General features: G+C 42.0%; 1 protein-coding gene across 1 annotated transcript in view; it reads left to right on the top strand.

Moving 5' to 3' along the window:
* The window catches only part of UBE2E1 (ubiquitin conjugating enzyme E2E 1), a 51,991-nt gene that overhangs the window by 34,900 nt on the left and 4,429 nt on the right, over positions 1–12,662 (top strand). The window contains exon 3 of the mRNA XM_006754664.2: positions 12,057–12,189. Within this exon, the coding sequence (XP_006754727.1) occupies positions 12,057–12,189 (133 nt within the window). The remainder of the gene's footprint in view (positions 1–12,056; positions 12,190–12,662) is intronic.

The following is a 12,662-nucleotide window of genomic DNA, read 5'->3' as shown; positions in this document are numbered from 1 at the left end:
AGGTCAAGCCACATCAGAAGAATATGTTATGTGTGGGTTGTAGTAGGACTTAATGGCTGTGTTGTTACAGATGTGCATTTCTACTTTCCAGAGATTGCTGTTGGATTTGCAAATGGAATATTTTGACTCTAATAGGGAGAAAATGTAAATGTCATCTATTCATCTCTCACACTTTCTCTCATTTTTAAATGTGCCTTTTCTAAACCAATGCCATTCAGTCCTGGCCTTCTGGAGCCACATTTGTAGTCACCATTCACCAAAAATACCACATGACTACCTTTGAACACAGTATTGTACTGTACTATTCTGACACAAATTTGAAGTCCTATGGGTTGTTGAGTGAAAGAGCCACATGCAGCTGAGAGTCCCAGTTTTATATCATCGTCCTAGATCTTTTTGTTTTGTGGAAGTGTGTTTGGGTGGTTGTGGTTTGGAGTTCCTGTAGGAGAGGAGTGAAGGCATTCTGGGTGGGTGGTGAGGGGTAACTATAAAGTCTCTTGCTAAAGACTTTAGGCACACGATTTAGTACTTTGATTATTCTAGTGATTGTTACACTGGATCAGAAAATTCATTTACCTAAAACATGTATTGTAACTAGATAAGAGTGAGTATGGTATAGCTTTTAGTTTGACTACAAAAGGTGGTAAATCTCAGATTTAATAAGCTTTATGTTAGAGTCAGACTTTGCCTTCTTCAACTTCCATTGATACCCATTCAGGCCACCCTGGACCTCACATATCTCCGCACCCTCCCCGGGGGCTCCTGTTGGCTTTGCTCCTGTGCGTTGACAGGTTAGCAGGGGAAGGGCTGTGGAGAGGAGAGGGGAGTTCAGAGGTGAGAGGAGAATCAGAGAACGAATGCCTGATTGGCAGTGTCAAGAAGGCAAGGCTGATGAAAGTGGGAAATGCCCTTTCCTGTTGAGACTGGGAGGTTGTTGGTAACCTCTAATAGAATAGTTTCCTGTAGAGTATTGAGGTAAAGCGGATTGACTCTCAGGAGGGCATGTGTGTAGGTAGAAGCAGAAAGTTGGCACTGAGGGCAGGAGAAAGCTGGACTGGTAGCTTGGAGAGAGATGTTTAGGAGTATTGCAGGGTTTGTTTTGTCATGTTTTCCTGTTTTGCATGGTGAAGCCTGAACTTTTGTAACCAAGTGTTAGATTCACTGATAAAGGAAAAAGGAGCAATTTGATCAAGACCACATGTTTGTCTTGGAAAGAAGCACTATACTTCTGAAATGAAAGGGGAAAGGAGGAGTGAAGATTTTGAGGGACCAAGATATACAAAGATAAGGAAGAAGCCCTTATAAATAACACATTTAGTACTTTAAGATGTTCTTGCCAAAACCTGTACCTTTCGGTTGCCTTTCACACTGGGGATGTGTGCCAGCCAAGGCAAAATTACCCTGAATTTATTGAGGAAATGGTTTGGCACAGGCTTCACTTCACCTGCCACAGTGTGGTGCTGGTCTGGTGAGAGAGGCGGGACTTGCTCGTGGTTTGGTTGCTCTTTGTGGACCTACCATACCCATACATGAAACTGCTTCCAGGCTGAGTTCCTCTCGGGAGTGAGTCGGAGGGAGAGAGGTGCCGTGGCTATAAGGGGGGCAGTGGCCTTACCAAGGCTGTCTGGGGAGGCTGGGAGCCTGGGGACAGTTGAGAGGTGCTGGGCCAGCCGGGTGCCAGGCTCAAGACCAGCCTTTCCTGGATGGAAACTGCTCTGGCTGCACTACCCAGGCTACAGAAGCCGTTACTGGTAACTTTGGAATTTCTTCAGATGGAGGGCTCGTACAAGGCTGCTAATTTTTTTGTCTCACAAGGGACACTGAAAACAGAATTGCCATCTGTTATCATCAGCATTTCACTAAAGGGAGAATATTAAACTTTATGGAAAACAAATACTATTTTCCCCTTATTTTTACCATTTGGTGGAAACTTTGTCTTGGACTTGTAAAGGAAGGAGGAGCAGTGATGTAACAGTAACATCATAAGATCCACTGATTTGCATCACCGAGGCTGTTCATTTGGGGGAACTTGTTCTAAATACAAGTTCCTTTTCTACACTTCACCTCACAGGCAAAAGCAAGGGAGCGCTTGTGGTTGAAAACTGGCGCGCGCACATGCGTGTAAGGGAGAGAGGGTTACCCACCTGAGATTTTTATGTTGGGCCCATTTCTAAGCTACCCTCACTTGGGCTCACATCTTCTGACAATCCACCGTGCGTTTTAGTCATTCCTTGTTGGCCCTCCTCTTAGCTGGGAGTTTGCTGAGAGTAGGCACTAGCCTTTACCATTTCTGTGACTCTTGTACCTAATACAACATTGAACACATATTAAGGTCTAAATAGGTATTTTCATTGGTTTATTGTACTCACCCAATTAGGATTTATTTTCTACTCTCACTGTTCCTTGCTTGGCAGCCCCACCTGCCAAAGCCACCGGAATTTCCCTTTGCTTCCTTTTGAGGCAGCTCTTCTCCAGAACCGTGTCCTGTGTTCAGGCTTTGCACAGAGCAAATGCGTAAAGGTCTCTGAAAGTGAAGGGTGGCTCTGTAACTGCGGAAGGAGAAAGGCATTTTGCTGGGAGACCGACACTCGGTGCCCGCAGCTGTCCGCTCCTGGCTGCTGGATGCTGTCGCCTTGGCTGGGGCACATGAACGCTGTGTCCCTGCTCAGGTTTCAGTGAGGTGGGAGGAGGCTGCAGCAGTTCCTCCTCCAGAGCTGGTGGCTGCACCTCACGCACTCTGTTTACTAAACAAAAAAATCTTGACTGCTCTGCTTTTGTCTTTTTTAGCAAAGTCTCATGGCTTCGTGTGGGATTCATTGTTAATAATATGAAGTGTTTATTAACCAAATGCTAAAATGGCTAAATATTGTGACAATGCCTTTGGCTAACAGAATTCTAGAGCTATAATTAGTGGTCAGAAATGCACTGGATTTTCGTGGCCATCCCGAGACTCACGTTGGCACTCACTTTATTCATGCTGATGTGGTTGGTGTTGACTGTGCCTGATTGAGAGTCTTTGAACTTGTGAGCCCTGGTTCTTAAAAGAAGCACCACCCACCAAGCAGCCAGATAAACTGATTAAAAATATTCATTTATTTGCTGTAAGGCATGAACCCATTTAAATAGTGTTTTTAAAAGACTATTAAACCTGGTATTTTTAAACTTCTTGAAATAAACTTAGACATTACCTAATTACCATATACACTGTATTTAAAACTATATGCATATAACAACAAACATCAAGTACACTTACTAATGATCAGTAGTATCTTCTGAAGAGTAGTACATGGTTTGACAGTTTTCTGAAATATTAATAAACATACAAGATTGTATACATAAATTCACATTTCGTTTATTTAGCAAATAATGGCTTAACGAAGCGCTACAGGGAAGTGTCTGGAAAGGGGTGTGTAGTGTCTGGTTAGCGGAACCACGGGGAGACTGGGCAGGCCAGGGAGAGGCCCTTGGCTTCCCTTTTGCTGAGTGAGGATTGGACGTAGATGTCTTATTTGCGTGTGTGGATGGGTTCAGAGGCTCTCTGGTTTACTCGGAACACTTTAGGATTGTTGGCATGATGTATGTATGACTTCCCAGCGACAGTTTGTTCTCATTGTCACTGCTCTGGCGCAGGTTGATAGATTTCCATAGCCTCTTAATTAGGCTGCTTCATCCATTCAGGTTTGAATGTGTAGCTTCCTATTTCTGAATAGCTTGATGTTTTCAGTGCTTTCCACTTTATATTTATTTTTTTAACATTGATGAGATGCCACAGGAATTTAATTCTTTTTTAAAATATATATATATTTTATTGATGTTTTTACAGAGAGAAAGGGAGAGGGACAGAGAGCTAGAAACATCGATGAGAGAGAAACATTGATCAGCTGCCTCCTGCACACCCCCTGCTGGGGATGTTCCCACAACCAAAGTATACACGCCCTCGACTGGAATCGAACCCGGGACGCCCTCCCCCCCGATTCCGCAGGCCGATCCTCTATCCACTGAGCCAAACCAGTCAGGGCTGTTTTCCACTTTTTAAAACAGTAACTTTTTTTTCACTTCATTTCTGTAGGCAGTGCAATTAAAATCTAAATTGCTTGGTAGGCATTTAAGGTCCTCTATGATCTGTTCCCATTTGTCTTTCCAGATCCATTTCAGCTACATTCACATCTCTGTACCAAAAGTTCTCCACTTTGGTCCCCCAGTTCCCTGGAAAATGGCCTATTTGACTCTCTAAGCATCACTTAGATATTATTACACTCTGAAACCTTCCCAGTTCCCTTAGAATAAATTTCATGCCACTTCTGTTCCTGGTTTGCATTATGCTATATGTAGTACAGTGGGCATTAAACTCTATGTAGCAAATCCATAATATTAGGCCAGTATTTTATGCTTGATTTCTGGGAACCAAGTGGATGATCATTTGGAAAAATAGCTCACACACGTACCAGGGTACTTGGAGGAAGTCAAATTGGCAAAAAAGCCGTATCACCTGGTCTTAAAATGTTGGCTTTATTTTTCCTTTGCATCTTTTCTCTCTTTAGTTTTTGGTTTTATTAAAACTATACACCAACATAGTTTAAAGAATCTAAGATTTCTCTAAGATTTGTTAGAAAGAAACAACTGTTCCCAGCAGCCTTCCTGCATCTTGCTCTCTAGAGGCAAGTACTTGCCATCTCTCTTCCGCTGGATTGTTTTGCTATTTACCTCCCTGTTTTTAGGCAGTTATAGCCACACTAGAGGCCTGGTACACAAATTTGTGCACGGGTGGGGTCCGGCCACCCGCCCCATGGGGGCCCATCAGGGGTGGGGAGGGGGAGGGACTGCAGGAGGGCTCTAGGGTGTGTTTGGCCCATCTCGCTCAGTCCCGATTGGCTGGGCTCCAGCAGCAAGCTAACCTACTGGGCAGAGCCCCTGGTGGTCAGTGCACATCATAGCAACTGGTCAACCAGTCAACTGTCTGCCCCTTGGTGGTCAGTGCACATCATAGCGAGCGGTTGAGCGGCCTTAGCATATCATTAGCATATCATGTTTTGATTGGTTGAACGGACAACCGGATACTTAGCATATTAGGCTTTTATTGTATAGGACTACTTGCTTACTCCATTTTTGCCAACAATGAATGGTGAAGATTTAGTTATCCTCCCACCACCCCCCTTCTCAGGTACCTTCACCCATATTATTTATGTTACTGTTATATCATTGTTTACATTATGTGAACATTATTCACAGCTGTATATGGTACCACAGTAGCCAACTGTGATCACTTCCTGCATAACTTATTTTCTCTCTCTCCTTTTCTTCCTTTCTCCCTGCTGTCTGTCTCCCTCCCTACCCCATCGTAATTCAACTTCAAATGCTTTCACGGTTGTCTAAACCTCCTCAAAAGACATCCAAATGCACTGGGCATTGTATATGAATTTCATATTTTTTGACGAACTCTCTCCTGGAGCCTGACCTGCTGCAGTGTGGACAGGCTCTCTCTACACGGTCTTTTTGGAGATTCTTTCTATTCTCTAATCTTCTCTGGGACCTCAAATGTCTGAAAAGATCTCTCTTCTCCCCTCGTACTTGATTTTATGTGTGTGGGTATGGAATTTGTGTTGAACATTATGATGAAGACATTGCTCTGGTGCCAGCTCACTCCCAGTTTGTTGAAATCCAAAGCCAAGCTCGTTGGCTCCTTGTACATTACCTTTTAAAAAATCCATGTCCTGGGAAGTTTTCTGAAATTACTTTTTAACCTCCTCTCTATTTACACCTTCTGGATTATTGTTACTGTTCAAATCTTGGATCTTCTTATGGCCCTTTAATTTTTGTGTAATTTTCTCTCCTGCTTTTTACTTGTCTGTTTTTAATTTGATAGATTTCGGTTTTTACCCTTCATTGAATGCTGGAAAAAGATTTATGTTTGCTTTCATTTTTAATTTCCAAAAGCTCCTTCCCTCATTTTATTGAGATACACAATTGACATACAACATTTTATTAGTTTAAGGTGTACAACATAATGACCACAACAAGTGTAGTTTACATCCATGACTTTGCACAGTTACAATTTTTTTCCTGTGATAAGAACTTTTAAGATCTACTAGCTTAGTAACAATCACATATACAATACAGTATTAACTATAGTCAACATGCTGTACATCACATTCCCAAAACTTACTTATAACTGGAAGTTTGTGCCTTCTCAATGTTTTGTTTTAGTCGTATTCTTGTTTCATCGATGCAGTATATTGTCTCTCTGGGTATAAGTTTATTTTGACATTTTCTTAATGTTTGTTTTCTCTAATTGGCCATCTTCTAGTTTGTTTTGATCGTTGTTTGCCATGTTAGAGAGGAACCATGTTCCCGGTTATCTGTTAGTTAGGGAGCCTTTAATGTCTTTCCTCTGGGCTGTTCATATTCCCCAAAGGAAACTGTGCAGAGGGTGAAGGCCAGGCTGTGCTCTGGGAGCCGAGGGAGAAAACACGTCTGATCGCCTGGCATGCATACGCTCATTTTCAGTACAGCACCTCTGCCCTCATCCATATTAATGTCCCCTGGTTCAGAGACCCTCAGCTTTAACCTTTCCAGAATATAAACCTCCATCTGGCAGGATTTCTATTGCTTTGTAAATTATCACAACTTGAGCAGCCCAAAAACAATACACATATTTAGTACCTACAGGAGTCGGGGCATAGCGTAGCTGGGTCCTCTGCCCAGGGTCTCTCGAAGCTGTGAGCAAGGAATCAGCTGGCCTGTGTGCTCATCTGTCACTCAGGGTTCTCTTCCAAGCTCACATAGTTGTGAGTGCAGTTCCCTGCAGCTGTAGGGCTGGAGCCAGCAGCTCCTGGAGGCCACCTGCAGTTTACGTCATAGCAGATTACATCACAGAGGCTTGCTCCTTCTAGGCCAGCAGAGCAGTCTCTCTCTCCAGACAGCTAAGACTCATATGACATAACCTTTTGTAGAAACCATGGAGTGAGTGGCAGCCCATCAATGTTGTCTTAGTCTGTTGGTAAGAAGCAATTTGCAGCTTCTGCCCACACTCATGTTGAGATGAGACAGAGTGTGAGGAGGAAGAGATCGTGCTGCTCATGTTAAAATTCTGCCTATCACAGGAGGTCTGACTGCTGCTTATATACGCTTAACCAGTCCTTAGAACCTTTCCCTGCCTCACTCTCAACTTTTCCACGTGCCACAAGTTCCAGAATTGTTTAGGGGGTTATGTAGTCTACCTGGGATTGATGTTGGCTTTCTTCTAAGAAAGAAAAAAATAAGAGCTTAAAATTTTCCCACTTATTTTTTATATCCTTGTATTCTTTATTCTTATTTCCCAGGCATGTATGTGGGCTCTTAGTACCTCTAAACCAAACTCCTCAATTTAAGCTTGGAGCAACTGCCTCCTTCTCTCTTAATCAAAATTTTTTCTTTTTAAAAAAAATTAAATTATTGTTTAAAGTATTACATATGTCTCCTTTTTTCCCCCATTGACTTCTCCGACCACTCCCACCCCCCAGCACATGTCCTCACCTCACCCCTCTGTCTGTGTCCATGTGTTATGTTATATGCATGCATACAAGTCTTTTGATTGATCTCTTACTCCCCTTCTCCCCCAAAACTGTTCTTATCTCTTGGCCCTTTCTATAGAACCTATACTGAACAGGCATCACCTTAACAGTTTTCTGAGAGTATATTTCAAATGGAATTGGAAATACTAGCTGACATTTTTGTTACACAGGACTCTTTTCTGTTTGGGGAATGATGGTTTGTACTCCCTGTAGCATTTAATATTAAATGACATTCAGAGTCATTTTAGGAAGCAGATGATACTAACATGAGGTAGCTTATGCACTGCATGTGTTAATTTGCAAGCCAGAATGGTGGCTGGCCAATGGCCATTGGTGAAAATCCTGTGTACCTGCTTATGCTGTTGCCTGCTGCTCAGCTAGACAGCAGGACTGAGATTTACCGATGAGATTTAGCCGTGGGAAAGAAGGCAGATCCTACTCTCCAAGCCCTGCCCTGTGTTTGCCGTACAAGCCATAGCCTCACTGATTCAGCCTCTCAGGCCTTTGCAAACATAAGCAGCCTTCCCTTTTCTCTCCTGGCCAGCTGGGGCCAGGAAAGAAGCCAGGGACTCTCTCCCAAGTGCAGTAAATAGCTCTCCTCACCTCCTGACCCTGTGATTTCCTGGTGGTTCTAAGTTGTAGATCCCAATGGAGAGGGAGGGAACAAAGAGAATGGAGAGGCCTGGGCTTTACAGCGCATTGAGCAGTGGGTGATTGTATCCTCAGGCAGGGGTTGACCTCCATTTGAGCACAGGTCATTCCAATGATGGCTGGACCTCCCAGTGCCCTGTGAACTAGAATGGAGTGGAGTGGATCTGAATTCCTGGCTTATGTCTGGGACCAAATTAATTTCTGAGCTGGGGAAGTAGATGTCATCTTTTATACCTGGTTTGTTGTTGTTTTAGCCCCCCCCCCCCAACAAAAGAACTGTTTATTTGTTCTTTTTGCAATTTAGGAGCATAATATTTGGATTATTCAATCAAACTGATGGTTGTTTCCACAAACCATCGTTGGTTTTCAATAAGCAGGGGATTCTCATCATTTTGGTAGTTGTCACGTTATTACTGAAATCCCCTCTCCTCCACACTGACTACTCTGTGTGATATGTTTTTGTTTTCAGCTAATGCATTTCTACAAATAAAGTGAATCCATTTTTGTTTTAGAAATTTTGATACCTATTAGATCACAAGATTTTATTTTCCTGTTTAATTCCAGCTTCCACCCAAATGTGGAAGAGAAATGAAACAATAAGGAAGGAAAGCCATACTAGTTAATGTGATTAAACGAAGTGGGTGTGAGTCCAGAGGCAGAGAACTTTATTGGCAGCTCCATGGATGTGGTGGAGAGAACATCACTGTAGAAAGCCTGATTGCATTGGCCAGAACTGTGTGTGACTTCCTAGCTTCAGCACCTTGTGCAAACACTCACTTAACCTGCTGCATCTGTTTCTCCATCTTTAAAGTGGGGATAATGCTATCTTTCCTGATACAAAGGATTTGAGTAAACATTTTTTTAAGTCAAAGTTTGTGAAAGAATTTTGGAAATGATGTTTCTCATGCTTAGCTCAGCTTATTAGATATTCATACTCAGCCAACCCTAGTTGAGAATAAGGCCCCTTAATGTTCGTGGTTTTTTAGGTCTTCCTTTACCATCCCTAGTCTTCTTCAGATTATCTTGAAAATAGTTTTTTTAAAACTGTGCCCTTACTCTGTATTGGTCTCTAGTGTGTAAATTTCCAGTAGTGGTGGGTTATTGCGCTTTTTTCTAAAACAGCAGCACCTGAGGTAAAACCGCAATTGAATGGCTAGGGGTAAGAGAGCTTTTTGTGGTGTTTGTTATTACCGAGTTTGAAAACATTGTCCTGTGATGCTGAACAGTAAGTGGTGCATGTTTTGAACAGCTCATAGAAACACTGTTCGTTACTGTTGTGTGGGGAATTCCCGCTGTTTAGAAACTTAAGATCTGATGTCACAGAGATTGTGTGTCCACATGGCTGTACCATTCTGGTTAAACATCTACAGATAAACAGGTTCTTTCTGGTTTGGAACAAATTCCACAAAAGCTCTACAATTTCCACAGGCCTCCAGTCAACCTTGTGCTTCATGAAGAGATAAAGCAAATCCCTTTGAAGGTGCATCTACTTTCTGCTGGAGGAAGACACCATTTCCTCGGTGTTAGGAAAACAGGATTTTGGATGAGCTTTGTGGGAAGGCCATTGTTGGTGGGCACGGTCATGTTGTTTTAGGCCTTAAGTTTCTGAGTGAGTTTCCCTCCTATTTGGGCCCGCCCTGTTCCAGCACAGCTGCTTAGACACACTGGATACTGCTGACAGGGAATTCATAGTGGGCACCAGCTTCTCTGGGAGTCCTTTAGGTTGGCCTTTGTCTAAAAGGTCTTCCCAAGGGTCAGTACGTGACTGGTACATCCCTAGAAGTACCACCTTGTATGAGGAAGTATTCTTAGTTATTGGGACTATGGCAGTGATTGCTCCACTTGTTCATAGCACTCTCCATGTCACTAGCCTGATTAGTTATCTTAGTGAGGTTTTCTGATTTTTCAAATTCAGACATTTCCTCCTGCCACTCACTTCTAGGTGACTAATGACTACCATTTTATGAAGGGGTGCTGAGGACAAATTCTTTGTTTTCTTTTTCATAAAATTCCTCTGGGTGTGCTAAGTAGACCTCATGGAGAAGGCAGCTTGCATTTCCTAGAGAGCATGTCTGTTGGGAGACCCTGTGGGAGATGGGAATTCCCTTTGGTAGACTGCTACATTCCTATTTTATCATTCTCTCGGAATTTCTTAGCAAAAGTAGAGTAAATTAAGAATGGATTTTGAGTAGTATGTTTGTTATAGGGAATATAGATCTGATTGTGGCTCTCTTCCTACAGCATTACCAGGATTGATACTTTTCTTACTGCAAAGAATTATAAACAGTGAAGGAGAGAGCTAGATAATACATATGATAATTTAAATCTAGTTATTATCACTTAATGTCATCTATAGCTGAGTTCTCAAACTTCAATGTGCATAGGAATCATTTGGGGACCTTGCAAATTCTGATGCCTAAGTCTGGGGTGGAGCCTGAGAGTCTGCATTTCTAACAAATTCCCAGAGGAGGCTGGTGTGGCTTTGGCCAGGGATCACGGTTTGAGGAGCAGTGGTCTATAGGAATTTAGTGTATATGCCAGCCTAACTTCTAAAAATAACTATAGTGAATTTTTTTTTCTGTACCAGGCACAGAGCAGTAAAACAAAGAGGATAGGCATTGGAATCTGACAACAGGGATTCAAAAATGAAGCTTGCCCCTTTACTAGCTTACCCTTGAGCAAATTCCCTTTAAGGCAGAATTCTCAACCTTACTAGTAGTTCTGACATTTTGGGCCAAGAAAATTCTTTTGAGGGGGTAGGGGAGCGGAGGGGGCTGTCTATGGAAAACACATATATTATTACATATTGTTTTGTGATTAATCACTATGCTTTAATTATGTTCAATTTGTAACAATGAAAATACATCCTGCATATCAGATATTTACATGACAATTCATAACAGTAGCAAAATTACAGTTATGAAGTAGCAAAGAAAATAATTTTATGGTTGGGGCTCACCACAACATGAGGAACTGTATTTAAGGGTCACGGCATTAGGAAGGTTGAGAACCACTGTTCTAAAGTATACTTAGACCAGCTTTTGAAATTGAAGTCATACTTCTTATGGAACCAAAAGTATCTTCCGTTACAGGAAGGGGACAGAAGGCTGGTAAAACATACGCCAACCTGAGGGAACCTGGTTAATCATAGAGAAGTGGGTGGGGTGCTTGACCAGACCTTTCCCTGAACAGGCTCACATAAGATTCTCTTGTTCCCTGTGCTTGATAGTGGCCTTCCGGGAGTTGTAAACTTTTGCCATCATCCCCCGTCAAATGGGTCTGATTATGGAATTTAATATATACTGAAATGAAAATTGAATAACTTATAATTAGATACTTGTCGTTTTCCTTCTCCCTCCCAACATGGTTCACATTGTAAAAAGTACTGCAAACTATTGTACTCCTCCTAGGGTGAGATTATGGAGCTGCAAGAGCAAGGAGGAACCCCCATCAGTGGGTCAGAAATGATGTGCTATGAGCAACAACCTGCTGTAATTTGTCACTAATTTATTGTAGTTCTGTGTGCTGAGAGGTGTTTCTCTTTTTTTGGAGTATTGTTTACATTTTCTTATGTGTTGGGAGGTCTTGACAATTGGGGGATTTCGTGCTTATTCACAGCTAAGTAAGCTAAGAATGGGCTTAACATTAGTTTATTACTCAGCTTACTTGGTCTAAGGCTGGTGGGTTTGGTGCAGTCCTGCATCAGATTGTATCTGAAAGGTACATCTGTTTTGTGGAGAGATTCCACACTTTAAACAAAAAAGGGAGAGGAGAGGGGATCTTTTTCCTTTCTTAATACACTGGGAAAATTGGGAGGTGCCTCCATCTACTTACCTTTTGATATATTCTTTTCAGTGCTGGTCCCAAAGGCGATAACATCTATGAATGGAGATCAACCATCCTAGGGCCTCCAGGGTCTGTGTATGAGGGCGGTGTATTCTTCCTTGACATCACTTTTACACCAGAATACCCCTTCAAGCCGCCGAAGGTAAGAGAGTCCTCTGATTTGTACTAAAATTTACATATTCCCACGAGAGATTATTGAAGCTTTTAAAATTGTTTTTAATTACACAAAAAATAGACTTGTGTATTACACCTTAATGCAATGATTTTCAACTCTCTTCATCTCGTGGCACACAACTAATTATTAAAATTCTGTGGCACACCAATAATTATATATTGTTGCCAATCTGACAAGATAGATATAATTTTGATTCATTCACACCAAATGGCTATTGTGTTGGCTGTTATTTTTTAATTTAACAATCTAAGGAAAAAGAGGTTAGTGCCCCTAATATCAATAGGTATTGCATGTTTTAAAAGTTCTTGTGGCACACCAGTTGAAAATTGCTGACTTAATGAATCTCTAAGTACATTTGAATGCAAACAAAATACTCCTTTTGGGTTGACTTTGCCTCACTTGGCAGAGACCATTTCTAGGAATAAGGGCTTTGTTTGGTC

The sequence above is a fragment of the Myotis davidii genome, unplaced genomic scaffold (assembly GCF_000327345.1).
Source record: "Myotis davidii unplaced genomic scaffold, ASM32734v1 scaffold192, whole genome shotgun sequence".
NCBI classification, from domain to species: Eukaryota; Metazoa; Chordata; class Mammalia; order Chiroptera; family Vespertilionidae; genus Myotis; species Myotis davidii.
This window is presented reverse-complemented; position numbering and strand designations above follow the sequence as displayed.